This window comes from Amblyomma mixtum, chromosome 7, assembly GCF_055824585.1.
Source record: "Amblyomma mixtum isolate Tamu chromosome 7, ASM5582458v1, whole genome shotgun sequence".
NCBI lineage: Eukaryota > Metazoa > Arthropoda > Arachnida > Ixodida > Ixodidae > Amblyomma > Amblyomma mixtum.
The window spans coordinates 144,487,144-144,512,615 of record NC_143018.1 but is presented as its reverse complement, the minus strand read 5'-3'; the positions used below and the strand labels follow the sequence as shown (position 1 = coordinate 144,512,615).

The 25,472-nt window shown below is 45.9% G+C and overlaps 1 protein-coding gene across 1 annotated transcript in view; it reads right to left on the bottom strand.

The window, feature by feature from the left end:
- LOC149337770 (uncharacterized) overlaps positions 1 to 25,472 on the bottom strand; it is a 44,399-nt gene that overhangs the window by 10,696 nt on the left and 8,231 nt on the right. The window contains exons 2-3 of the mRNA XM_089554945.1: positions 9,367 to 9,473; positions 7,844 to 7,915 (exon numbers count right to left, since the gene is read on the bottom strand). Of these exons, the coding sequence (XP_089411071.1) occupies positions 7,844 to 7,915; positions 9,367 to 9,473 (179 nt within the window). The remainder of the gene's footprint in view (positions 1 to 7,843; positions 7,916 to 9,366; positions 9,474 to 25,472) is intronic.

Here is a 25,472-nt window from a genome sequence, read left to right as displayed (position 1 = left end):
GAAAGCCAAAGAAGAGAGCAGAGAAAGAAACGGACAACACAGCGCTGAACTAACAACTGACATTTATTTGGCACGCTGCACATATAAATACATTCAGGCACCAAAATAGAAAACAAAGCAAAGAGCTCATTCATGCACTGGCATTCTGCACGCCAACACAAGCTAAGATGTGCAATTCAGGAAGCGAAGTTCTTTTTGAGATAAAGACACTGATGGAGCGCTTACACATGTGTCACCATACGTCTTGATGTTCGAAGCCTCGATTATTTCACGGCACATGTTATCTCTGTTCCTATCCACAACTCTGCAAAATTCAAACTGTGGGGTGCACTCGCACTCACGGCAGTGCATGCTGAGGTTACGGGACTCTTTATTATCAACATTGTTGCGGTGCTGCCTAAGCCTATAATTTAAGCGCTGTCCTGTCTGGCCAATATAAAACCTATTAGAAGTGAGAGGAATAGAATACACGACATTTCTTTGACACTTCACGAATTTGCACTCATGATTTTTCGAGCAAACGGGGATAGTTTTCCCTGGATTGTTGACACGCATGCACAAGCTTGATAACTTATCAAGCTTGTGTGTTATCTGCATAACGAGTTTATGAGTGAAAATTATGAGTGAAAAGATCTCTGCAAGACTAAGCTACAGATCGAACCAAAATATATCGAAAGAGCCCATCGTGTTGGCCAATACAATGAAATGGGAAAACGACCACTTATTGTCAGATTTGCTTCGCAAAAAGAGCAGCAGAACATCATGATAAATGCTAAGAAGTTCAAAAATACTCCGTATAGCGTAGGCCAGGACTATTCACCGGAAACCCGCAAAGTGCGAAAGTAACTATGGGAATATGGTAAAGCAAAAGCGACTGACAAAAATAAGGTCAAGCTCAACCATGACAAGCTTATAATTAACGTCAGGGCTTTTGTATGGGATGCTGAAAAAGAAGAGGTTGTGCCGATCAAAAGAACATGACACCGTAACGAAAACCACAGATGTGTACGCCGGGGCCTTGTTGCGCTAATTGTTAACTGTCGCAGCGTAGTGAACAAGACAGACGAATTGGCTGCACTTATCGACTCCGCAAAGGCTGACATTATTTTTGGGACAGAATCTCGGCTGAAGCCAGATATAGCTGACAGTGAAGTATTCCCGAAGGAATTTGCTGTTTATCGCAAAGATAGGCAAAGCCTGGGCGGAGGTGTTTTCTTGCTTGTTCGCACTGATCTGTCGTCATCAGCGTTAAATCTTGGCCACGACGACATCGAGTCTGTTTGGTGCCGGATAGCCATGCCTGATTCCACTGCGCTAATGGTTGGAGTAGTTTATCGCCCACCAAATTCTGACTTCAAAACATTACAACACTTGCGTGACATAATTTCCGAGGCTTCCGCTCAGACTTTGCTGCTCGGGGGAGACTTCAATCTTCCCGATTTGCTTTGACACGATGGCTCATGCGCAAGCGGAACTCGCGGTCGTATTAACTTGGAAATGAAAAATATAGCTGATACGTTTGGGCTGCTACAACATGTAGATAGGCCAACTCGCAATAAACATACTTTAGATGTACTGTTTTGCAATTCACCAAATCTTGTGACTTCTGTGAACGTGATTCCGGGCATAAGTGATCACCTTGCTGTCATGGCGAATGTAAACTCAGAAGTGTACCGCCGGAAAACATGTGCTGAAAGGACTGTATATTTTTTGAAAAAGGTGACTATCCCAGTATGTCTGAAAAGCTTCTTGATCGCTTGCCTGTATTTGAGTGGTTTGGTTTGGTTTATGGGGTTTAACGTCCCAAAGCGACTAAGGCTGTGAGAGACGCCGTAGTGGAGGGCTCCGGAAATTTCGACCACCTGGGGTTCTTTAACGTGCACTGACATTGCACAGTACACGGGCCTCTAGAATTTCTCCTCCAAAGAAATTCTAGCCGCCGCGGCCGGGATCGAACCCGCGTCTTTTGGGTCAGCAGCCGAGCACCATAACCGCTCAGCCACCGCGGCGGCGTTTTCTAGTGTTTTAATCATGTCTTTGAATTCTATCTTGGTGCTCCGAAGCTTTATGTCGAAGTTCTGAATAATTGCTGATTGCCTAGCATGAAAAAGTACGGCTTTAGTTTTTTCAGCATTTAAAAGTAGTACATTATTTTCACTCCAGGTTTTTAATCTATTCATTGCGTCATTTATAATTGGAATGAGAAGCTGTATTGAGGTGCCTTGAAAAAATAAACTTGTGTCATCTGCGTAAATGACATATTTTGGCTTATCATGTATTGTAACTATATCATTTATATATAATATGAACAGGAGGGGCCCTAAAATGCTGCCTTGCGGTACACCGGTACAAACTGCTTGCGATGATGACAGATGGGACCCTATTTGGACTTTCTGATAACGATTTTTAAAGTAGGACTTTATAAGGCTTAGGGGTGTCCCGCGTACGCCATATAATTCCAGTTTCTGCAGTAAAACAACATGATTGAGGCGGTCGAAAGCCTTTGAAAAATCTATAAAAACTCCGATACAGATTTCCCGATTTTCAACTGCATCCAGTATGATTTCTTTTTGCGTTAATAATGCCGTTTCGGTTGATTTCCCGTGGATACAGCCATGCTGGGAAGGGGAAAGAAGATTGAACATTAAGCAAAAATTAATTATTCGTTTGTAGATTATTCTCTCTAATCCTTTTGAAAAGACAGGTAATATTGAGATTGGTCGATAATTAGACATATCATAAAAGAATATGATGTGCATGAGTTGTGGTTAATGTTTAAAAATATATTACTCGAGCTCAACGATATGTTTGTACCAAACACCAAATCATCAAGGCTTAAGAAAACAAGGAAACAATGAGTGACAGGACAAATCATGTCGCTTATTAGGAGGAGAAAGCGTGCACTTCGCGCATTCAAAAGAACTAAATCAGTTCTTAACTTTACAAAACTTTCTGAACTAACCAGTGAATAGAAAGTGAGTATAAAACAGGCAAGGGACGATTAATTTTCCAGACTCAGCGAAAACATGAAAGAAAACCCCAAATTATTTTGTAAGTATATTAGGGAACGAGGGTCTGAATCACTAGGAATCACTGAATTAGTTTATAATGGTCAGGTCCTCTCCGACGATGAAGACAAGGCAACGTGTCTTAATGACTACTTTCTATTTATTTATTTATTTATACAGAATACCCCTAAAGGCCCTCAAGAGGGTATTACATAGGGGGGGGGGGGCACAGGCAATTGAACAGAATAAAAGAAAAACCACAAATATAAAACAAACAACAAAAGCACAAATAATACACACTGGATGAAATAAGTAAGCAAAAGAATCAATCAAAAGCACAAATAGGACACTTTGCATGACATATAAGTAAGCAAAAGAATCAAAAGAATGGCAGCGCGGCAAAGAACGAAGATTACTGCATTATTAAAATTATACAAACAGAACACTAATACAATGAATCTTTTTAGTAACAAACCCTGCAAAAAAGGAAGCCATGAACAAATAAAATAACAATGTATGCGAAGAGTTAAGCAGTAGTTATTGAAGATATAAGTTTAAAATATTTATCAGGATCAGTGGTGGTTGCGATATGTGAAGGCAGAGTGTTCCAGTCAGATATTGTGCGTGGTAAGAATGAGTGCGCATAGATCAATGTTCTGCACGTGAAACGTCTAACTTTAAAGGGATGATCGCGGCGGTCAAAAATCGAAGTAGGCAAAGAAAAAAAGTCGTTATGAAGTGATGGATGATGATAAAGTTTATGAAAAAGTGACAGTCGTGCAATTTTACGGCGGAGACATAAATCCTGGAGACCTGCGCGTTTCTTTAAGGCTGTGACGCTGGTGTTACGTGAATAATCGGAGTAAATAAAACGAACTGCGCGGTTCTGCAATGATTCAATGTTATTTATTAGGTAAGATTGGTAAGGGTCCCAAATAGCCGAGGCATATTCAATCTTTCAATCTGTATATTTACCGATACACGACTTAAACACTGTACCGCCTGTGAGCAATGTCCCTCCAATGCAGTCAGTAGAAATTAGTGTAGGTGGTATTCAGAGGCTGTTAGAAAATGTTGACGAAAGTAAAGCTATTGGGCCTGATGGTATTTCACCACGTATTCTTAAAAGGTGCTCGGTATCCATTTCACGCTATCTCTATTTGATTTACAACAAATCGTTGGCAACAGGCAATTTACCGGATGACTGGAAAATTGCTCACGTGGTTCCTGTTCACAAGGGTGGTCCCAAAAAAGAAGTTGGTAATTATAGACCCATATCACTAACATCAATAGCATGTAAGATTATTGAACATATCCTATATATAGAGGTAATGAGACACATAGCTCAAAACAAATTGTTAATTGAAGAACAGCATGGGTTTCGCAAGGGGTTGTCTTGCACGACCCAGTTGGTCGAGTTTTATCACGACTTAGCATAAGGTGTTGACGCGGAGGACAAATTGACTGTACTTTTTTAGATTTCCACAAGGCTTTTATACAGTGTCACACTCACTCCTTGTTCACAAGTTTTATTTATTAAATATTCACTCTTCTGTACTTAAATGGATTCAAGATTATTTGTTTCAGCGGCGACAATGTGTTGTTTTAAATGGGAAACGTTCAGGCTACGTAAATGTTACATCGGGCGTTCCGCAAGGCTCGGTTTTGGGACCACTCTTGTTCTTCGTTTATGTAAACGACATTTCAGATGGAATTTCATCTTCTGTGCGGTTATTTGCTGATGACTGCGTTGTGTACAGAAAAATTGTTACTGACAACGATATTTCATGCTTACAAACAGTCCTAACAAGAATCCAATCATGGTGTTCCACTTGGAAAATGAATTTAAATGTCAAAAAGTGCATTCATGTTTGTTTTACTAGAAAGAAAAAACCAACTGATTCCCGATACATGGTTAACAACGAACTAATACGTAAAGAAGCAGTGAATAAGTATTTAGGCATAACGCTGGCATCTGATTGTTCCTGAAACGCGCACATTGATGACTTGGTGCGCAGGGCAAGTAGAGCACTGAATTTTATACAACAAAATTTGCGATGTTCGCATGTCAATTTAAAAAACACTGCTTATCTGAGTTGCGTCAGACCTACTTTGGAGTATGGCTGTGCGGTTTGGGACCCTTCGAACTAGACGCTCACTGAGCACATTGAACGAATCCAAAACCGTGCAGCCAGGTTTGTCTTAGGACGATTCCGAAGGCGGGATAGCGTAAGTGCCATGAAGAATGAGCTCAACTGGGAACTACTTGCCTCTCGCCGAAGGAAACTAAGACTTAAACTCTTATACACAATATTTCATAATAAAGCGGGTATCAATAGAGAAACCTATCTGAAAGAGCCCCACTATGTTTCCAGGCGCACAGACCATAGCCTCAAAATTCGTGAGTATCACTCAAGGACTGGCACTTACGCAAACTTTTTTGTTAAAACAATTGGCAAATGGAATCGACTCAGTGAAATGCAGGTGTGCTGTACTCACGAGGATGTATTTTTTTCAATGCTGTAACCCCCCTGCTGTAACGCCTATGGGCGCTGCAGGGTAACCTCTGAATAAAGAATAAAGAATAAATGGAAGCACTCAAATCTGGATGAAAATCAACAAACTACTTGATCGCAAATCAAGTTCTGCAGATGTTACCAGTTTAACTCTCGAAGGTCATAATGTAGAAGGAATCGAGCTTGCAGAAAAGTTCAATAATTTTTTTTAAGGATGCTGTTTCATGAAACCCCCCCCCCCCCCCCCCCCCTAAAACTGTAAATCCCAATATAAAAGCCAATGATCACAGTGTCTTTTTAGATGAATACCAATGAAAATGAAGTTTGCAGTATTTTTGCCTCCTTAAATAATAGCAGAGCTTGTGACATAGATAACATTCAAATTGCGGCGATAAAATACGTAATTGACTGCATAGCTTCTGTTCTCACCCATATTTACAACATCGCCCTATCTACTGGTCTTTTTCCATAGTTAATGCAAGTGTCAAAAGTTATCATTGTCTACAAAAAGGGAGATAAAAGTGATATGTCTAATTATCGACCAATCTCAATATTACCTGTCTTTTCAAAAGGATTAGAGAGAATAATCTACAAACGAATAATTAATTTTTGCTTAATGTTCAATCTTCTTTCCCCTTCCCAGCATGGCTGTATCCACGGGAAATCAACCGAAACGGCATTATTAACGCAAAAAGAAATCATACTGGATGCAGTTGAAAATCGGGAAATCTGTATCGGAGTTTTTATAGATTTTTCAAAGGCTTTCGACCGCCTCAATCATGTTGTTTTACTGCAGAAACTGGAATTATATGGCGTACGCGGGACACCCCTAAGCCTTATAAAGTCCTACTTTAAACATCGTTATCAGAAAGTCCAAATAGGGTCCCATCTGTCATCATCGCAAGCAGTTTGTACCGGTGTACCGCAAGGCAGCATTTTAGGGCACCTCCTGTTCATATTATATATAAATGATATAGTTACAATACATGATAAGCCAAAATATGTCATTTACGCAGATGACACAAGTTTATTTTTTCAAGGCACCTCAATACAGCTTCTCATTCCAATTATAAATGACGCAATGAATAGATTAAAAACCTGGAGTGAAAATAATGTACTACTTTTAAATACTGAAAAAACTAAAGCCGTACTTTTTCATGCTAGGCAATCAGCAATTATTCAGAACTTCGACATAAAGCTTCGGAGCACCAAGATAGAATTCAATGACATGATTAAAACACTAGAAAACGCCGCCGCGGTGGCTCAGCGGTTATGGTGCTCGGCTGCTGACCCAAAAGACGCGGGTTCGATCCCGGCCGCGGCGGCTAGAATTTCTTTGGAGGAGAAATTCTAGAGGCCCGTGTACTGTGCGATGTCAGTGCACGTTAAAGAACCCCAGGTGATCGAAATTTCCGGAGCCCTCCACTACGGCGTCTCCCATAGCCTTAGTCGCTTTGGGACGTTAAACCCCATAAAAAACCAAAAAAAAAAACAAACACTAGGAATGCTTTTCCACAATCACATGAGCTGGAACGCCCAAGTTGATTCTGTCATCGCTCATCTGTCACGGTGTGTTGGTATTCTCGCTAAATTTCGAAACTTCCTTCCTGTGTCAGTCAAGCTAAAGATATATAACAACATTTTTTTGTCACATTTAAACTACTGTTTTTTTGTGTGGGGCGCTACAACAGAAACAAATATGCATAAAATTTACATGCTGCAAAAGAAAGCTGTCCGTTACGTTGCCAATGTTGACTACCATGCCCCTACTGGTCACTTATTTTCACACTACCAGATTATACCAGTCCATAGCTTGTACCGATATTACTTAGCAACCAGACACAAGAAATCTCTACAATATAATAATCGAGCGTTTCTAGACTTGACCTGCCTCACTCAAACTGTACCGTCTTATACCCTGCGCAATACAGAAAAATGGTCTATTCCTTTTTGTCGCACCAACTACGGCAATCAGATGCTACGATACAATTTGCCATACTTATTAAACCAATTCCAGTCCATGAATATCGATATTTCCAAAAACAGCTTGCGCGAAATTAAAGCTGCCTTTAAATAAGCAACAAAACGTTGTTAAGTATATTATTTTTTTATGATGTATGAAATATTTTGTATGCATGTATAACTTTGTCTGTGTAAAAAGTTTTGCGTTTGAACGATCTTGCGTTGTTTGTTGCTGTATGCCATGTAAAGGGGGATCCGAAGGTCCCTCAAGTGATCTGCGATCACTTTTTACCCGGACCTACCCACATCTATGATGTAAATAAAACAAACTTCAAACTTCAAGTACTTTTGCCGTACCTTGTTCGTTGTTTTGATGTCGGCGTATTTTGCATGGCACATGCGAAACGCGATACAGATCTTGACAGCAGCCTAAAAAAACGTAAGATTAATGTTAACAATAGTCCGTACCGCATGCCTGCTCCGTTTATGCCACTGGAGTCTTATTAGCGCCCCGGGTAACCCTGCTGAAAGCCTTGTGACGTCACGAGTTGTGCTATTGTGAACGGACCAATGAATCATTCGCATTCTTGCTAATGAGCGTTGCGCATTGTCCCGATGTTCTTTTATTTACATATATATTTAATTAAGGGGACCCATAACTTAACTTGGCCTTTATGAGCGGAGTGCATTCGTTATCAGTGCACTGATAGGTTTATTGAAAACAGTATATTTGCAAGGTCCAAACTAGAATTTGCGTCGCCCATCTGGAATCCTCATCAAGCATATCTCATCAATGCCCTCGAATCTGTTCAGAATCGCGCTGCTCGTTTCGTTCATTCATCCTACTCTTATGACATCAGCCGCCGCGGTGGCCCAGCGGTTATGGTGCTCGGCTGCTGACCCGAAAGACGCGGGTTCGATCCCGGCCGCGGCGGCTGGAATTTATTTGGAGGAGAAATTCTAGAGGCCCGTGTACTGTGCGATGTCAGTGCACGTTAAAGAACCCCAGGTGGTCGAAATTTCCGGAGCCCTCCACTACGGCGTCTCTCATAGCCTTAGTCGCTTTGGGACGTTAAACCCCATAAAACCAAAACCATCTTATGGCATCAATGTTTCGTCCTTAAAAACAGCATCCGGATTATCACCCTTATCGCTCCGCCGTCGCATTGCCAGCATGTCTTTATTTCACAAATTCTTCCACAGCCCTATGCACATCGCACCTTATATTCTTCCACCCGCACGCATATCTCACGCACCAGCCATCGCCTACAAGTTGCCCGTCCACGATCACGCACCGTCACCTTTTCTAATTCCTTCTTTCCTCGTGCAGCCGCAGACTGGAACGGCCTTCCGAACAACGTTGCCATCATCACTTGCCCAAGTCTTTTCACTGATAACGTAGAAACTTTCCTGTCATTGTGAATTTGTGCTTTTACTCTTGCCACCCCTTATGTAACACCCCTTTTAAGGGGCCTTTAAGGTAATGAAATGAAATGAAATGAAATATAAAATGTGAATAAATAAAATACGTATACCATCAGCGCAAGCCACTTTCGCGAGGACACTGCGGTGACGTGAAAAACGCGTCTTTCGCCTTCACACCGCCACAGTCACACATGTAGTTGAGAATTACGTAGTCACTGTGTGTCTTGAAGTCACGATTTTCAGTCGAGAGGCGGTAAAATATTTAAGTGCTAGTTTTCCGGCAATAAATGCGTCTTTTGCGGGCTAGAAAACATCAACAAAGCCGGGAAGAGTGATGGAATGGTATGTACATAGGATGAGAACCTCACAGAAAGGGCCTGAATGCCCTTTAATTATTTCAGCATTCCTTGCACCGACGAAGATCAGCGTTAAAAATCGACCTCACACCCACCCACCTTCTGGACGCCGATGGCGTGGGGACCGTAGCGGGAGATGAGCTTCAAGGCGCAGCTGTCAAGCATCTTGGCACCCAGGCGGGCTCCCTTGGCCATCTGGACCACCTCTTTGCAAGGAGGAGGGAGAAGGGAAGAGACATCAGTAGGGTAAGAATAAAAAAAGAAGTGAAACCAAGGAGCACTGTTTGCATGAATAAACAGAACACTTTATTTTCAATTCAGCCGTAATAGTGTGATAGCTAGGAGAAAAACGACTCCTGAGGAACCCAGCCGGGGAGACTTCCCTCATTTTGCCAGGTAAAATATTGTTTGGAATAGGATGCAGATGAAGATAATTGAGAATTTAGGGAAGATGTGGAAAAGTTCCCGTCGCCGCCGTCGCCATAGTCAAGGCTACCGCGTCTCCGTTGCATCTTTCGTAGTGATAACATTGAGGAAGCACCAGCGGCGTAAGCCTTATTCCACCGCCTGCTGGCGGTGGAATCCTAAACCTGAGCTCACACACAGTGTAAATGCAGATAATACAGGGCAAAGTGCTCGTCCTAGCAGCTAACGCTTACAATGCGCCCTTTCCCTTTTTTTCTGTTTCCCGACTTTGAGTGCGCTCTCAAGCATAAAAAAATTGGCTGATGTTTAACTCGTCTAAACCTAGTTATCAGAAGCGAAAGCTGTATTTGGCTTGGTTTTGCAAAGACTGTGAAAATGTGTTTAATTCATGTTTGGCAATATTTCAGATTTGATGTTGTGTCCTTTTCAGTTTTTTTAATGCTGAGGACGACAGACTTGAGGCGCATCTCCAAGGGCCCATCCGACGCGCACGAGCGCAGCGCCTACGCGCACCAGCGTATGCCGGAGCCGGTCAGCGCATGCGCGAGGCGCAGATGGGAGCTGTCTCCTCGCTCGCGCCGTCCTCGCAGCGGCGCCGTAAGTGGCTCGCCGGTTTGCGGTCGGTGTAAAAAATCAGAGAACGCAGTTCTGTCGGCACCGGTACCGCCCTTCGCACCATTTTCTTCGCCGAGCTGAGCTGAGCGCGAGTACCAGTGACAGCGTATGTTTTCGATGGTTTTCGCGGCGCGGCGCTTGGTGCGTAGGCGCTGCACTCGTGCGCCTCGGATGTGTCCATGGAGATGAGCCTTCATTGTGTGTGAAGTAGTTAGCAATGCTGGCAACTTTGACTTCCCACACTGCGGAATCAAGAGGTGCTCGCTGGAAGACAAAGTCTAAGTCTGTGTTCCATTGCGTCGTGGACGTTGCAGGGTCAAAGGCTAAAGAAGAACTCTAGTTTGGGCTAGTTGGTTCATGATTCAACAGGAAAATGGCGCAAAAGACGTGGACAAAAGAGACAAACACGACAGGACCAGCGCCAACTTACAACTGAATTTTATTTCGCACCAAACCCGCCTTTATGTAGGCCAACACGCCCTAACATCCGTGTAATCAAGCACAGGCAGTAGAAAAGATAACTGTAAGATATCTACCACACGAAGCGCAATAGCAACCACGTAACATACTATCATGGCTAAAAAAAAAACCAACAAAAAAAACCCAACAAAAGTATAGCAAACAACACTAAACGTCTTTTGCGCCATTTTCCTGTTGAGTCAAAGGCTGACCTGAGGTCGAAACGTTCTTCCACATTCTTAAGAAAGCATTGCTCGGTACTTGCGTTCTTGTAGGAGTCTCTCAGCGCAAGGTATAGCCTTCGTCTCCTTGTGGTTGTTCGTGTTGCTGAAGGACGGCGGCGCTTGCAGTAGCGCCGATCTTGGCACGCTTCAGCGCTGGGTAAGCTTCTCTATAGCCTGCTAACCTGGCCTCCTTTTGCTCCGGTGACTCAGCAGCCAACTTTGCCTTTGCTTCAGATTTCGCAGCCTGCCGTCTAGCTATGTCTAATGGATGATTCGATCCAGCTTGTCGCGTGCGCCGATGCGCACCTACAGACGGCCCCTTCGACGCGAAATCCGTGGCGAGACTTAGTGACCAAGTGACGGCGAAGCAGCCTTTAAACCTTTGGTGCGCTACCGCAGCAGCGAGTTGAAAACTTATTGAGATGGAAAATAAAAGGCTCCGAGCGAGTGCAGCTCCCTGCAGCTGATCACGTGACGTGACGTCGCACCTGCCACACTTGCGCTGCGGCGGCTCAAGGTCATTGCGACGCGATGAATGACCTTGCGAGACATGGCGCAGGTGAGCTTTCGCTCGAAGACTTGGGGGCCGCTTAAGCATCATCTTTAAGAGTAGAACGCGGGAGTTTTATATCAGGCTCCGGCCCCTTTTTGTCAGCCGCTCAGAGCAGCCGCGCGCGAGGATGGAGCAAGGGGTTGTACCGGTTAAGAGCGTTGACCGAGCAGCTGCGCAAGGCCTCTGCCACTGGTGCTTCTTGAATGTTATCACTACGAACGATGTGATGGAGACGCGGTAGCCTTGACTACGGTGACGGCGGGGACGCCGCCTTTTCCGCTTCACAAGTTTCGTGTTAAGACGCAGGGGATCAGTTATTCCTTGTGGAGAGTGGTACAAGAGTATATTCGCGGAAGACCGTTGCAGAACTCAGAGGTAATGGGACTCTGGCAGAGAATGGGGCTGCGGAAGACCAGTTCGAGCTGCTCTTCCTGTCGCCTCCAACCCACTGCACGCGCCACGCATGCTTTCTCGGAGCGCTGGTGGGTGCGCGCGCTTAACGATGCCAGGCGTTCTCGGCCTTAAAAGCGACGCTGTTAAGCCGACAGTGACTTCCACGCCTTTGTGCAGGTTTGCAGGGGACGCGCGGGCATGGTGCTCCGAGCACTCGGAGCGTAAACCGGAGGCATAGAAATTACCTCAAGCTACAGTAACTACTAAGGTGACGAGGCCTTAATGAAGTGCGGTCTTGCACCTCCTCTTGTGCCGCTCATAATGCAGCTGCGCTACAGTGGTGTGCGTCGATTGAGAATGTGTACATGAAGCTTTATACTGATTCCTACATTGTGCTGTTTCAATAAAAGAATTGCAGAATGTTGGCGCAATTGTCGAATAAAATGCAACATTCGCTCAGCTGGAGTGAAACCACAACATTAACCGCCGCACATCTGGGCAGGTAGTGGTATGAGGACTCACCGCAATCTGCCATCATCATCATCATCATCATCAGCCTGACTACGCCCACTGCACGGAAAAGGCCTCTCCCAAGTCTCTCCAATTAAGCGTGTCCTTTGCTAGCTGCACCCACACCGTACACCCGCAAACTTCTTAATTTCATCCACCCACACACCTTTCTGCCGCCCCCTGCTCCTCTTGCCTTCTCTTAGAATCCACGCCGTTACCTTTAAGGGCAAGCGGTATCTTGCCTTCTCATTACGGGCCCTCCCTAAGCGACCTTCTTCCTCTTGATTTCGACTAGGATGTCGTTAACCCGCGTTCGTTCCCTTACCCACTCCGCCCGCTTCCGACCTCTTAACGCTACACCTATGATTTTTCTTTCCAGAGCTCGCTGTGTTGTCCATAACTTAAGCTGAACCCTCTTTGTTAGCCTCCACGTTTCTTTCGCATAAGTGAGTACCAGTAAGTCACAGCTATTGCATACTTTTCTCTTGAGGGATATTGATAAATTGCCATTAATGATCATGATTCATGATCTACCAGTCGGATAAATATGGCGTAGTTGCGTCGTTGGATTTCCAATAGGATCCGAACTGAAGAGACTAGCGAGTGAAAGACAACAGGATCAGAATTGGATGCAATCAGAACAGGAAACGATTGCAAACTGAGAGAAGAACGCTATTGCCTCTCCTCCGCATCAAAGCAGTTTATCCTTCCTAAATTTTAGAGCTAAAAGCTCCTCACACGCCCAGCCTGAGGGTCATCTGGCTCGTAGATTTGATCTCCAGCGGGAGGCGCGCCGCCTCAGCAAAATCGAGCATGGCAGGTGCCTCTATCTGTGTCTTCATCTTCATCTTCGTCGCCACAGCGAAGCGGTTGGCAGTCACGCTCGCCGCTGCGGTGGCTGCTGCTCGGCCGCTTCTGCTCGCCAGTTGTGGCATATTGTGTGACGTGATTCAGTAATGCGCTTGGCAGTCACGTCCGCCGCTTCGCCGACCGCCTCTCTGGACGCTCTGTCTTGCATTTGTTGCCCGTGATACACACTTGATTTGCTCTCGCTGAGGCAATTCGCTCTCTTTGAAGTCTCCAGACGATAGAGAAGAGCCAAAGCTAAACCGTGTCTAGCCATGCTTAAGAGAGCTTTCACTCTGTATGTCCCGGGTCAGCCGAGTAGAGCCACAGCAACTTTTTTTGCTGAATCATTCTTCGTCTGGCGTTCGTCTCCTCTAATCTACCTGTGAAGAGGGGAGGAGGGCAGGAGAAGAGGAAGAAAGCTGACAGGTGTTGTTGTGAACAATAGCAACAACAAATCCCCCTAGACAGCACCAGGCAGGCAGGCAGGTGGAGCCTGCACACAGATGCCGATGCCGACGCCGGACAGCTTTCGCCTCCTCGGCCCTCCTAATGCTATCGCACTAAATAGCATCATCGCACATGATTACTGGTAAGACAGGCGGCCACTCCAGGAGTAAGGCGATCATCTTGAAAGCATGAGACTCACATAGGAATGGTGACTCTACTCGTCCTATGGCCTCTGGGGGGTGAGACGAGCGGGAAGCAAAATTTAATGTTAGCCTCGACAGAGAAGGTAAGGCTGACAAATTCGATTCTAAAGAATGGAACAGCCGCCAGAATCTAGAACTAATGTATTCGTGTAGTGTAGTATGCGCCGGTAAGAGCAGTGAGAAGAATGCGCTCGACGGACAAGAGTAACTAGCTGGCACGCGAGCCAAGAGGCTGAGGCAACAAACACTAAAGGAGTATACAATGGTTGGAAGAAAGATTTGAGGATAAAGATAGCATAGTGCAGTGGGTGAAAGAGAAATGTGCCGGCGGAGAAAAGCTGCAAGCCTCGCAGTCAGCAACTCGGTACTGTAGCGAAAGCTACACTAGGCTAGCAGAAGCGATGCCTGTAAAAGACCACTACTGCGCATGCCCCGCTACCAAAGCAATCAGTGCCATGGCAAACATGGCGCTGCAGCCGCTGCGCCGCACTGCGCATCCGCAGAGTCGCGCCGCACAGCCGGAAGCGATGCCCTCTCTCCTCATGGTGGAAAAAAAACAGTGCAAACTAAAACAGAAAACACAGAAAAGAGGGGAGACGCAACACAGAACTCTCTCGTCAGACGCGCACCACGGAAGAAGGAGAGCGGCCGTGCTCGGCACGGCAGCAGTGCAGGCTGCGTGAAATTGAGTCTTCCGATCCAGAATTCGTCGCATGGTACAAGGCTGGCCGACAGCGTGAAAACGAGGCGAGAAAGGCTAAACGGGCGGCCGAGACACCCGAATAACGAGAGGAACGTCCCGCGGAGAGACGCCGCCAAGGTGCTGAACGTCAACGACGGTGTCGCTACCGAAATGTCAGCACACGAAACTGCTTTCGCTACGAACGTCCTGGCCTAGCTGAGCTAAGCCACCATCAAATTTTGTCTGTTAACCGAGAAGGTGGTCATGGAAGGTTAGTTTACAATCAAAACAAGTTGCCGGAATCCGACTACAAAACTGGAAGTGATCAAGATTTCCCTAGCAGCCAACAATAGGCTTAGGGCGGTCCAAGAACTGTCATTCGGAAAGAGCAGGCAACGCGAAAAGTTGCATATTATTAAGGCGAAAGCCTTTAATGTCTCATCGTTGTAAGCAGCAGTTGTCGACAGAGAATGTCACGCTTTTCAGTTGGTCGAAACGGTCGTGACGTCACAGTGCGCCAATTTCAAACAGGGCCAATTGTACTTTGGCTAGTAACCTTGCAACCAATTGAAGGGACCATATAGTGATGCTCCAAGTAAGTGGGACTGAGCTTAGTTAATTGATTAATTACCCAATTAGCCTAATTAACTTCTCTAGTCAGGCTATATAAATAAATAAAACCTAGTAAGAAATTGGTCGAGCTCGGGAATCGAACCCCGGTCTTCGGAGTGCGAGACGAGCATGCTATCCACTCCGCCATGCCAGCTTTTTTTTTTCTTTATTGCCTGTCTTTGGCTCATGACATTGCACAACAAAAATACACATAACGCTATATACATACGACACTGTCGTGGTCAGCCAGCACGAGACTGGCTTCGTCAGCTTAAAATTCCCGCAACATACACAACGGCTCTAGTCTTGAGAGCCACTCGGGAGGCTCCGCAGCTGCTTTTTGGATTGCAAGAAACCAGTCCATGCTTTCCCGAAAATAAATTCAGGCCGGTCGTGCGTGTTTGTCACAATGGTAGCCTGCCATTCTGGAGCGCCATATACAGTGGAGGCCCAAGAGCATTATGAGATCAAAAGGTACCCCATCCTCATTACCAGTGCTTAAATTGCGAATTCCGTGCGCGTCAAGTGGTAGCTCTTTCTTTACGGTCCTTTGTAACACGTCCCAAAAATAAACCCCTTCCCAGCAGTGCAAAAAAACATGGTCTATTGTTTCAGGCTGTTTACAAATTAAGCAGTTCGATCCCCACGGTAAAAAGAAATCCTTTCCCTCTAGAAACTTTTTAACTGGTAACGTCCCGGTATGTAACTTAAAAAGCGTTCCCATGACCAGGCCAGCCCTGAAGGAGACAAAGTGGTAGCACCCGGCGTCGAGGAGCCCCCTGCAAAGACGACTCAAGCCCGGCGTTCGTCGTTACGGCCACGCCCAAACCATGCGGCTGACAAACGGTACTCCTCCGCAGGCAAGGTCCTACTCGAGCAGACTGATGTTCTTGCGCCGGATGATACCGGCGGCCACAGTGGCGTCTAGCGGCGCGCTAGACGTGGAAGGTAAGCACCATGCTGTTGGTTCCTTCCTCTTGCGTAAAAATGGCTCCCGCCTCCGCCTTTACAGTCGCTACATTGAATGTGAGGGGCCTGGCGGCAAGGAAAAAACAAGGTCAGGTGTACCGACTTATTACGGAGCGCGAGATAGATGTATTGGCCGTGCAGGAGACGAAAGTGGACGGCAACGAAGGAACCGACAGCATGGTGCGACGTTTCACGACTAGATTTTATGCTGTCGTCAGTCAAGCAGTGGGAACATCGGCTGGATGCGTGCTTTTTGTAAAGAAGATGCCGGGGCTAGAGGTGCAGGCTTATTTTTCGTGTGTGTATGGCCGGTGTATTGTGCTTGATTTTTGTCTGAACGGCAATGAGTGGCGCATTGTTACTGTGTACGCGCCGAATGTGGTTGAGGAAAAGGTTGCCTTTTTCCAAAGCCTCCAAGAGCGCCTTTGTACGGAGAGGCGGCTCATTGTATTAGGCGACTTCAATTGTGTTCTTAATGCGCGCGATAGGTCAAGCATCCGGGGGTTTCGAGACAGGAGCACTGAAGTGTTGATGCGAATGATCGAGAACGGAAACCTTGAGGATGTGGCTGAACTTATTGAGGGTGCGCGGACAGTGCAGTTCACTCATTTCCAGGGCTCAAGCCATGCACGGCTGGACCGCATTTACGCATCAGTCGACCTTGCCCCTGTTTGCAACCATTATGAAGTTGTGGGAGTCTCCTTCTCAGACCACTGTTTAGTTGAGTGCTGCCTGGGAAGTGTGAACCGAAGCAAGGCATTTTCGTGGGAAATGTGGAAGCTAAACAACACGTTTCTTCAAGACGAAATCTACTACAGAGCAGTAAAGGATGAAATAGGTAAAATAAACCCGCGCAAGAACCTGAAGATTTGGCAACAGTGGGAGCTAAGTAAAGAATCTTTAAAAATCAAAGCAATAGAAAGGGCGACATGTATCCGTTATAAGGAAAAACAAGACGAAGCTGAGCTAAGGACACTGCTTCAAACGCTGATGAAGCAGGAATGCAAAGAGCCTGGGAAATGGATAGAAGATGTCAGGAAAACAAAACAAAAGATAGAGCTTATGGAAGAACGGCGTTATCGCGGAGCACTAGTGAGGGCAAGGGCGGAAGACACAGCTGCTGGCGAAGCGCCATCGAAACGTGCTCTTGGTCTAGAAAAAGCGCGCGCTGAAAGAAATCACATCGATAAAATAGAATGGGGGGGGGGGGGGGTATCTTATCGGCAGACACTGACCACATCAAAGAAGCCTTTAATGAATACTACCAGAGGCTTTTTTCATCGACTCCTGTAGACGCAGTAGCCTTTACGCATCAGTTTCTTGGTGCAATGCCACGGCTTGACGAAGAAAGCAAAAAGAAAATGGAACTAACAATAACTCACAGCGAGGTAGAGCACGCGATAGATCAGTTAAACCTAGGAAAATCACCAGGACCAGATGGATTCAGTGCGGCATTTTATAAAGAATTTAAGCACGAAATTGCCCCAGTGCTGTGTACAATTTTCAATGAAGCCTATAAAATAAACGTATTGCCTCCGTCTTTTGGGATCTCCCATACAGTGCTCATACCTAAAACGGATGATATAGAGAAATTACAATTGGTTACAGCGTATCGACCCATAGCACTCACTAATGTGGACTACAAAATTTTTATGAAGGTATTGGCGCGTAGACTGCAGACAGTGATATCGGATATTGTTGGACCCCACCAGACATGTGGAATCAAAGGGCGCTCAATTTTTTCCAACATTCACAAAGCGCGCAGTGTGCTTGAAAGCTGTGACGACATCAATGGGCGAGTAGCGATGCTTCAGATTGACCTTGAAAAGGCATTTGATTGTGTTTCTCATGAAATTTTGTTTACCGTTTTAGACCATGTGGACGTCGGTTCAGTTATCCGTAAGGGTGTAGCCCTGGCGTATCGAAACTGCACGACGAGACTGATTGTTAACAAGAGTTTGGGGGCCCCCATTAGCGTGCAGCGTTCGGTGCGTCAGGGCTGCCCCCTCAGCCCTCTCTTGTTTTGTATTTACATCGAAACGCTGTGCATTAAAATCATAGAAAACAATAGTATTAATGGCTTTAGGTTACAAGCAGCTGAAGTTAAGCTGCTGGCCTATGCAGATGACGTTGCAGTATTTACGGTTGATCAGGGGAGCATAAGTGAAGCTGTCGGGTGTGTACGCGCGTTCAGCGAAGTCACAGGTAGCGGGGTTAACTGGTCCAAGTGCCTTGGCCTCTGGCATGGATGGTGGCCATCCCACCCGGACCATTTCGCCAACGTACCGTGGGCGACGACCCCGGGCAAGTATTTCGGCGTTCCGCTCGATGCTTATCGCGATAGCGAGGACTATTGGAAAGAGCAAACTAAAGACGCACGTGACCGAGCTGGGAAATGGAAAGGCACCAGCCTTTCAATTTTCGCCAGAGCTACAGTCTGCAATCTTTTTTTTATTAGCAAACTCTGGTATGTGATTCAGGTTTCGCATTGCTCGCGTGTGAACGTTCAGAAGCTACACAGGATTTTTGCAGTTTTCATATGGGCGTCCGAATGGGAACGTTGTAGCAGAACGAACCTGTTCCGGAGGGTAAAGGATGGGGGGCTAGGGCTAGGGCACCTCTTTTTAAGGCAGCTGGTGAACCGTTTTTTGTTTTTTCGCGACGTCACAGACCCGTTCTTGCGCACCGTGTGCCAAGTGAAGCTGCGGCGATTGCTGCCGGAGTTTGTGGTATCCACAGAAGAACTCTCTGGTGGAACTTTTGGTTACTACAAAGAGATTGTAGCAAGCGTTCGGTTTCTTTCGGCACGTTTTTCCACTGATTATTTGTGGAAAAGCAAAAGGAAAAAGTTGTACAATGATCTTTGTGATATTGTTTTTCCAGAGCCCATGTACAGGGCCTTGTACAGTGGAGGCCCGGGAGGGGATGTTTTAAAAAGGGTGAAGAAAATGCAGGTGCCACCAGGAGTAAAGACTTTCTTTTTTAAGTTACATCTCCGCCATGCCAGCTCGATGGTTTGGAATGAACAAAGGCACGTCTAGTGAATACGGTGTCTTCGCTCACTGCCATCCTCCTCCCTTCCCTTCCGGCGAGGTTTAGGTGTCCACCGAGATATGAGAGAGAAATACATTTCCTTTCCTCAAAAACCAATTTACCGACGAGCGAGGCGTAGAACCGTATGGGCGATGGCGTTCTATGGACTCCCTGGCAGCGTTGCAAGACGCTCTCGCGTTCCACTCTTAGAGGCGAAGCTTAACATCTTAACCACACATCAGTGACCACACTTTAGGTGAAAAAAGTGCACCCCCCCCCCCCTGAATTCTGACGGGTGTCCACCGAGATATGTGAGACAGTTACTGTGTAATTTTCTTTCCTCAAATACAATTTTCATCTTCTTCATTACGGGCCATCTTCGTCTTTCTTCTTTCACTCCCACTTCCTCCGTTCCTCTACGGTGCGGTTCAGGTGTCCACCGAGATGACAGAGATTTACTGCGCCATTTCCTTTCCTCAAAAACCGTTGCGTTGAAACGGCAAGGCATCGCGCCGAACGGGTGGTGGCGTTCCGTGGACTCCCTGACAGCGCTACAACACGCTGTCGCGTTCCACTTCTAAAGGCGAAGCTTAAGCTGAAGCTTAATTAGCAGTTAATTAGTATTCAGGCATTAATCAGTAATTAACTATTAATTAGTGATTTGTCATCACTTAGTAATTAGTACTCAATTACATGTGACGCCACCAGTGCCACAGAAGCACTGAAAGTGGTGCGGAAAACGCTTTCGCCTCTACGCACTTTAGACAGTCAAAGTGCCCCCTGAATTTTCAAGTCAGCGCCCAAGTGGCCCCATGAACCACCACCTTATGCACGGCCTTCAAATCCTCCATCAAACTCGAGGTCAAATTCAGTTCTGAAAGCTCGAATGTGGTATACCTTTTTAACTCCTAATTGGTTAACTAATTATTTGTAGTTAACTTTCCAGCGTTGTCCTGTGTACTTCTCCTCCTTGTGAATGCGTCCTTTTCGCTGGTTTTCTACATACCATGCACCAACTGGCCCAACAAGCTCCGCTTCTTCAATAACCTTTTAAATGCTATAGACAGGCATCAGGCTGAAATTAAAATTTCGTAGCTGTTTGTTAGGAAAAGCATATTAGGTTTTAGAGTTTCGCAAGCGCAGTTACTCTCGCTGCTGTGGTTCAACAATCTTTGTCGATTTATTGCGTAATTCGAAAACCACGCGCCTGCAGTGCGCGACTGCGACGTCCTTCAAACCACGTCTCTCCGTGTTGCTCATGCATTCTCTGCTAAGGCTTGGCTGGAGCAAAGAGGCGAAGATAGCACTGCAGTGCAGGCGCCACAGAAAATGTCACGCAACATTTGCTCCATGGCGGGACACAGGCTGATGGACTTTGATGTGCAAGCGCAGCTAACGCACTTTTCGAATTTCACAAATGACTTGCAAATTTTGTCGAGCTACAGCACCCGTGGTAATTGCATTCGGAAATTCCGCAAACTTATATGGCCATTAGTCAGAGCTACTTACAACTGGGTGGTTTCAACCAGGAGCCTATATTTAATAGTTAAAAAGTTCACCATTCGTATGTGCTTAGTTACTTTACTATTTAACATAATTCGCCTCTTCTCTGGTGTCCACTAACAATAGTACTACTATGCCAGCAGAATGTTTCTTCTCTACAAAAAGCCTATTTTTAAGACGTAGCGGCGAGATTTTTTCAAATAGCTGTTAGATACAGGGTGTCGCTGCGAACTTTACCTAGGCTTTAAAAATATATGGAGGCACTACATTAGCCCCCGACCAAACGCATGTTGCTGGCTTTTGTATGGAGTAAGTCTCACTACATTGCATTAAACTTAATTAAACCTGCGCACGCAATGATGTTCAGCAGAAAATTCAGGCTAGAGAATTGTAGAATGCTCCGCAAAGCGTCCGATTAAAACGTTACTAATATTCAATCTAACACGCATTTCTTTTATGTTCAACATTCTATGACAAAAATTTTGAAAATTGGAAAATTGTAACATACCGTAAAGGAGATATTGATGGTAATGACCCATTCTTGTCACATCTAGGAAATCCTTCTTTTAAAATATTTCAGTGACGTCGGAGAGCTAAGACTGTTATACAGAAGTAATAATTAACGCTTTTGACGATAAGAAAAACGTTAAATAAAAAAATTAAAAACAGTCGTCAGATGATCAGAAGATATATTGATTATTGTAGTGGAATCTAATATTATATGAAAAAATCGCGTTCATTAACTGTTTCCCGTTAAAAAAAACTTATTATTTTTTGTAAACAATTGTGGGGTATATTTCAGCTCACTTCAGGCGCCTGCGAAATACAAAAATATACCACTTGACATGCCCCCTTGCCCGTCGCGATTACAGTGCTCTTAAAACCTTCGGTGCGCAGACAATCAGATCATTCCGACGAGTGTGCTGCTGCTTGAAAGGTTACAGGTCAGCCACGCAAGCGCAGACTATGCGATTTACGCCAGCGATACACTTCCCGTGTGGCGGTTTATGATAGCGATAAGCAGAAACAGCGCTTATCGCTTACTCGGGAGCTACCCGGCAGTTGGTTCCTGTGGGAACTATCCACCGCTTACCTATTTCTCCGCTCACGTGATACCTTCCCCTTGCACAGTAACGACCCTTCGAGTGGTTCCCATGGCAACGCACCCACCGGATACGCCGACGGCAATGACAGACTACGAGTGACGTCGACATTGTATAGCGAGATTGTCTAGCTAAGTCTCTCAAGTGATGAACTGCAGAGCATGTTTTTTACTTATGCAGGCAGCGCAGTGCGGCGAGTCTAAAAATTATTATGCAGAATCCAAAACTTATGTTGAATTCCTGCGAAAGGGAAGTTCACAGTTCGTAGTGGGGTGCTGGAAGTCGTACGCGAATACTTCTATTATGGCAGGTAGTGGCCGCTGATCCGGATCATGGGAGGGCACTAACTGGAAGAATAAGAATAGGGTGGAGCGTGTATGGCATGTTCTCTTTAGTCATGAATGGAAGTGTGCCAATATCCTTCGAGAGGTAAGTACACAGCAGCTGCATCTTGCCAGTACTCACCTATGGGGAAGAAACGTGGAGGCTAACAAAGGGGGTTAAACTAAAGTGACAGAGAACACAGCAAGCTATGGAAAGAATACTCATACCTACAACGTTAAGAGACGGGAAGCTTGCACAGTGGGTGAGGGAATAATCGGGGGGGGGTTATGAAATCGTGAACAGGGTGAGCTCACGGGCTAGTTGGTTATTCATAATAATTTTTCAACAGCGCATGCTACACAAGGACACAAGACGAGATGTGGGAAGGTGTACATCGGCCAAACAGGCCGATGTATTAATGAAAGATTAATGGAGCATCGTAGGGATCTATCTGGTTCATCACTCAGGAACTTGCGAGTGCACTGTAAGAATTGCAAACTTAAACTAGGTTCTAATGAACAATGCACCCCTATGTTCAAAAAAACAACCATTCTGAAGTAATGCCCCTACCAGCTGACTCGCGAAATAATAGAAGCAGCCAAGATTTGTAACCTCAAGAGTGAATGCGTTAGTACGCCTTCTGTTTCTCTGTCAAAAAAAGAGATAGCGTTCTTGTCTGGTTTTATGTGATTTTGACCTGGTTTTTTCCGGTAGTTCTTCCTTCGTTTTTACTTTTGCTTTTACCCTCCTTTTTGTACCTCTGTTTTATCTCTTTTAGTCTTCGTGTTAGCACTTCTTACATCTCATTTGTCACCACTTTTTTAGCCGTGTTAGTTGTTGGCCCTCATGCACTTCAGATGTTTTTTCGCCTCGGTCATCATCATGCTTAGTTACCGCGATTTGTGCTTTTACCACTTTTAAAAACGATTTCTGCCCACTGTTTGTTACGCAAAAAAAAGGGCAAGTGAAATAATTTCTTCTCGCTGCTTCTTGTAATCTTTCTTCTTTTTTGCGGTCTTGGTCACCCTTGTATTGTATGCTTAACTCTTGAATATTTTCTCTTGCTTGTGGCATGACACGTGCAGTGATTTTAGGTTTTATCCTAGTGGGCGGTTCCTTGAGGGTATATATGTAGAGGTTGGCGCCTTTTCTCAAATAAAGTTGCAGTTCAGCGCTCGTGTGTGTGTTTCCTCGTCTTGTGTCCTTGTGTAGCATGCGCTGTTGAAAAATTATTATGAAATCGTAATGGGAATCAACGATGGCGTAGAGGTAGAGCCCCCGCCTCACGTGAAAGAGGTCTGGGGTTCGAATCCCGGTGCTGGAAAATTCTTCACCGGGCTAAAAAAAGATGGAAAGGAAAAAAATGGCAGTGGTTTAGCTCTGGTTAAACCGGATAAACTGCGTAAGCAATGGTGTGCGCGTTCTTCTGGCGATTCTTCGGCGCGTTCCCTTCGCCTGGTAGCATTGCGGCGTTCCTGAGCAGTCGCGTGTTGAGATTCATCGGTGACCGATGGCGTGGAACCTCTCTGCGAGGCACAACGTTGACGCCGAGCTGCATCCTTAGCACGAAGCTTTGCAAGACGTTATTCACGCTGTTATGGCGTCCCTTGTGCACGTTGTCGCTTTCTCGCTTCTTGCTGTCGTTGTCGCTTCTCCTTAGAGCACTGCATATCAAGCTATTCGCGCAAGGCATGCGCGCATTTAGAGACGCTTAACAGCGCAGGAGCATGGGCGCCGCCATATTTGGTCACGTCACCATTTCCGCCATGCTGGCAGGGAGTCCACAGAACGCCATCGCCCGTTCGGCTGTACGCCTTGCTCGTCGGTAAATTGGTTTTTGAGGAAAGGAAATGTATCTGTCTCGCATTTCTCGGTGGACACCTGTACCTCTCTGTAACGGGCAGGGAGGAAGATGGGAGTGAACGAAGACACCGTACTCACTAGACGCGCCTCTATTTCTTCCAAACTATCGAGCTGACAATCCTTACCGGCCTTTTAGTTCTAATATGCTTAATATCATGTTTGCGCCATGTAGGGCCTAACTAGGTTCAGTGTAAATAGTTTTAATGGTGTGTGTGTAAACACACACACATCTGTTCAAAGCCATGTAAATAAATACCATGAAAAAAAAAGCTCGCATGGCGGAGTGGTTAGCGTGCTCGTCACTCTCTCCGGAGACCCTGGTTCGATTCCCCAACTCGACAAATTTCCTACTCGGTGTTACTTCTTATTTATGTAGTCTGACTAGAAATGACGCTAATAGCTTAACCGATATGATTCGAATGCCATCGATGCACTGTGCGCTAATGCTGCTAACGGCAACTTCGAAGCCCACTAGTTGCGGACCTCCTAGTGGCGCCATCTGTCGTAGACAGAGCAAACTGCTCGGCGTCGCTGCCGCGCGGCGCACCGATGGCGCTGCCATCTGGCGGAGCGCGGCTGAAGCAACGCTGTTCAAGGTCAACCGTGGCCACCGCCGGGGCCCACGCGATGGCTCGAAACCTGGCGCAGTATTGCTTACGCAATAAAAAACCGCGTGTTGAAGAAATTGCGTAACAATGCCTGGGGTGCGGCCTGACCTCGGTGATCAGAACCGCTAACGCAGACCCTCACCAGATCAGGATTTGGCCACACTGGTGTATTACTTGGCCGCAACCCTCTGAGAACAAACCAATTAATCGTCCGAACTCAGTAGCCAGCGGCTGCGGAGCAACTGACCAAGGCGGCGGTCAAAGCTGTGACGCAGCGGAGGGTGCTAAGAATCTCTGTTTCCGGACAGGCCGCCATTGGAAAGTGTACCTGGCCACATTCAACGCTAGAACCTGATCCTGTGAGGCTAAAGTACCAGTAATGGGGTGTCATAGGGCTTGGTGAAGTTCGGAGGACAGGTAAGGCGTATACAGTACTAAAGGGCGGCCACGCACTGTGCACTGTGCACTGTGCTCCGTGAATCCGTGAATCCGTGATTCACGCACTGTGCGGTAATCACGGATTAACGGCGAGACGAGAATTAGGAGTGGGATTCCTTATCATTCAAGATATAGCTGGCAACATAGAGGAGCTTTGAAGTATTAACGAGAGGATGGCAGCTGTCGTAATTAAGCTTAATAAGAGGTAGAAGATGAATGTGGTGCAGGCCTACGCCTTACATCAAGCCGTGATAGCCAGATCGTCGCAAGGTTTTACGAAGACGTGGAATCGGCAATGACCAAAGCAAAATCACAGTACACTGTACTGATGGTAGACTTCAATGCGAACGTAGGCAAGAAGCAGGCTGGAGACCAGGCGGGAAACTGGCAA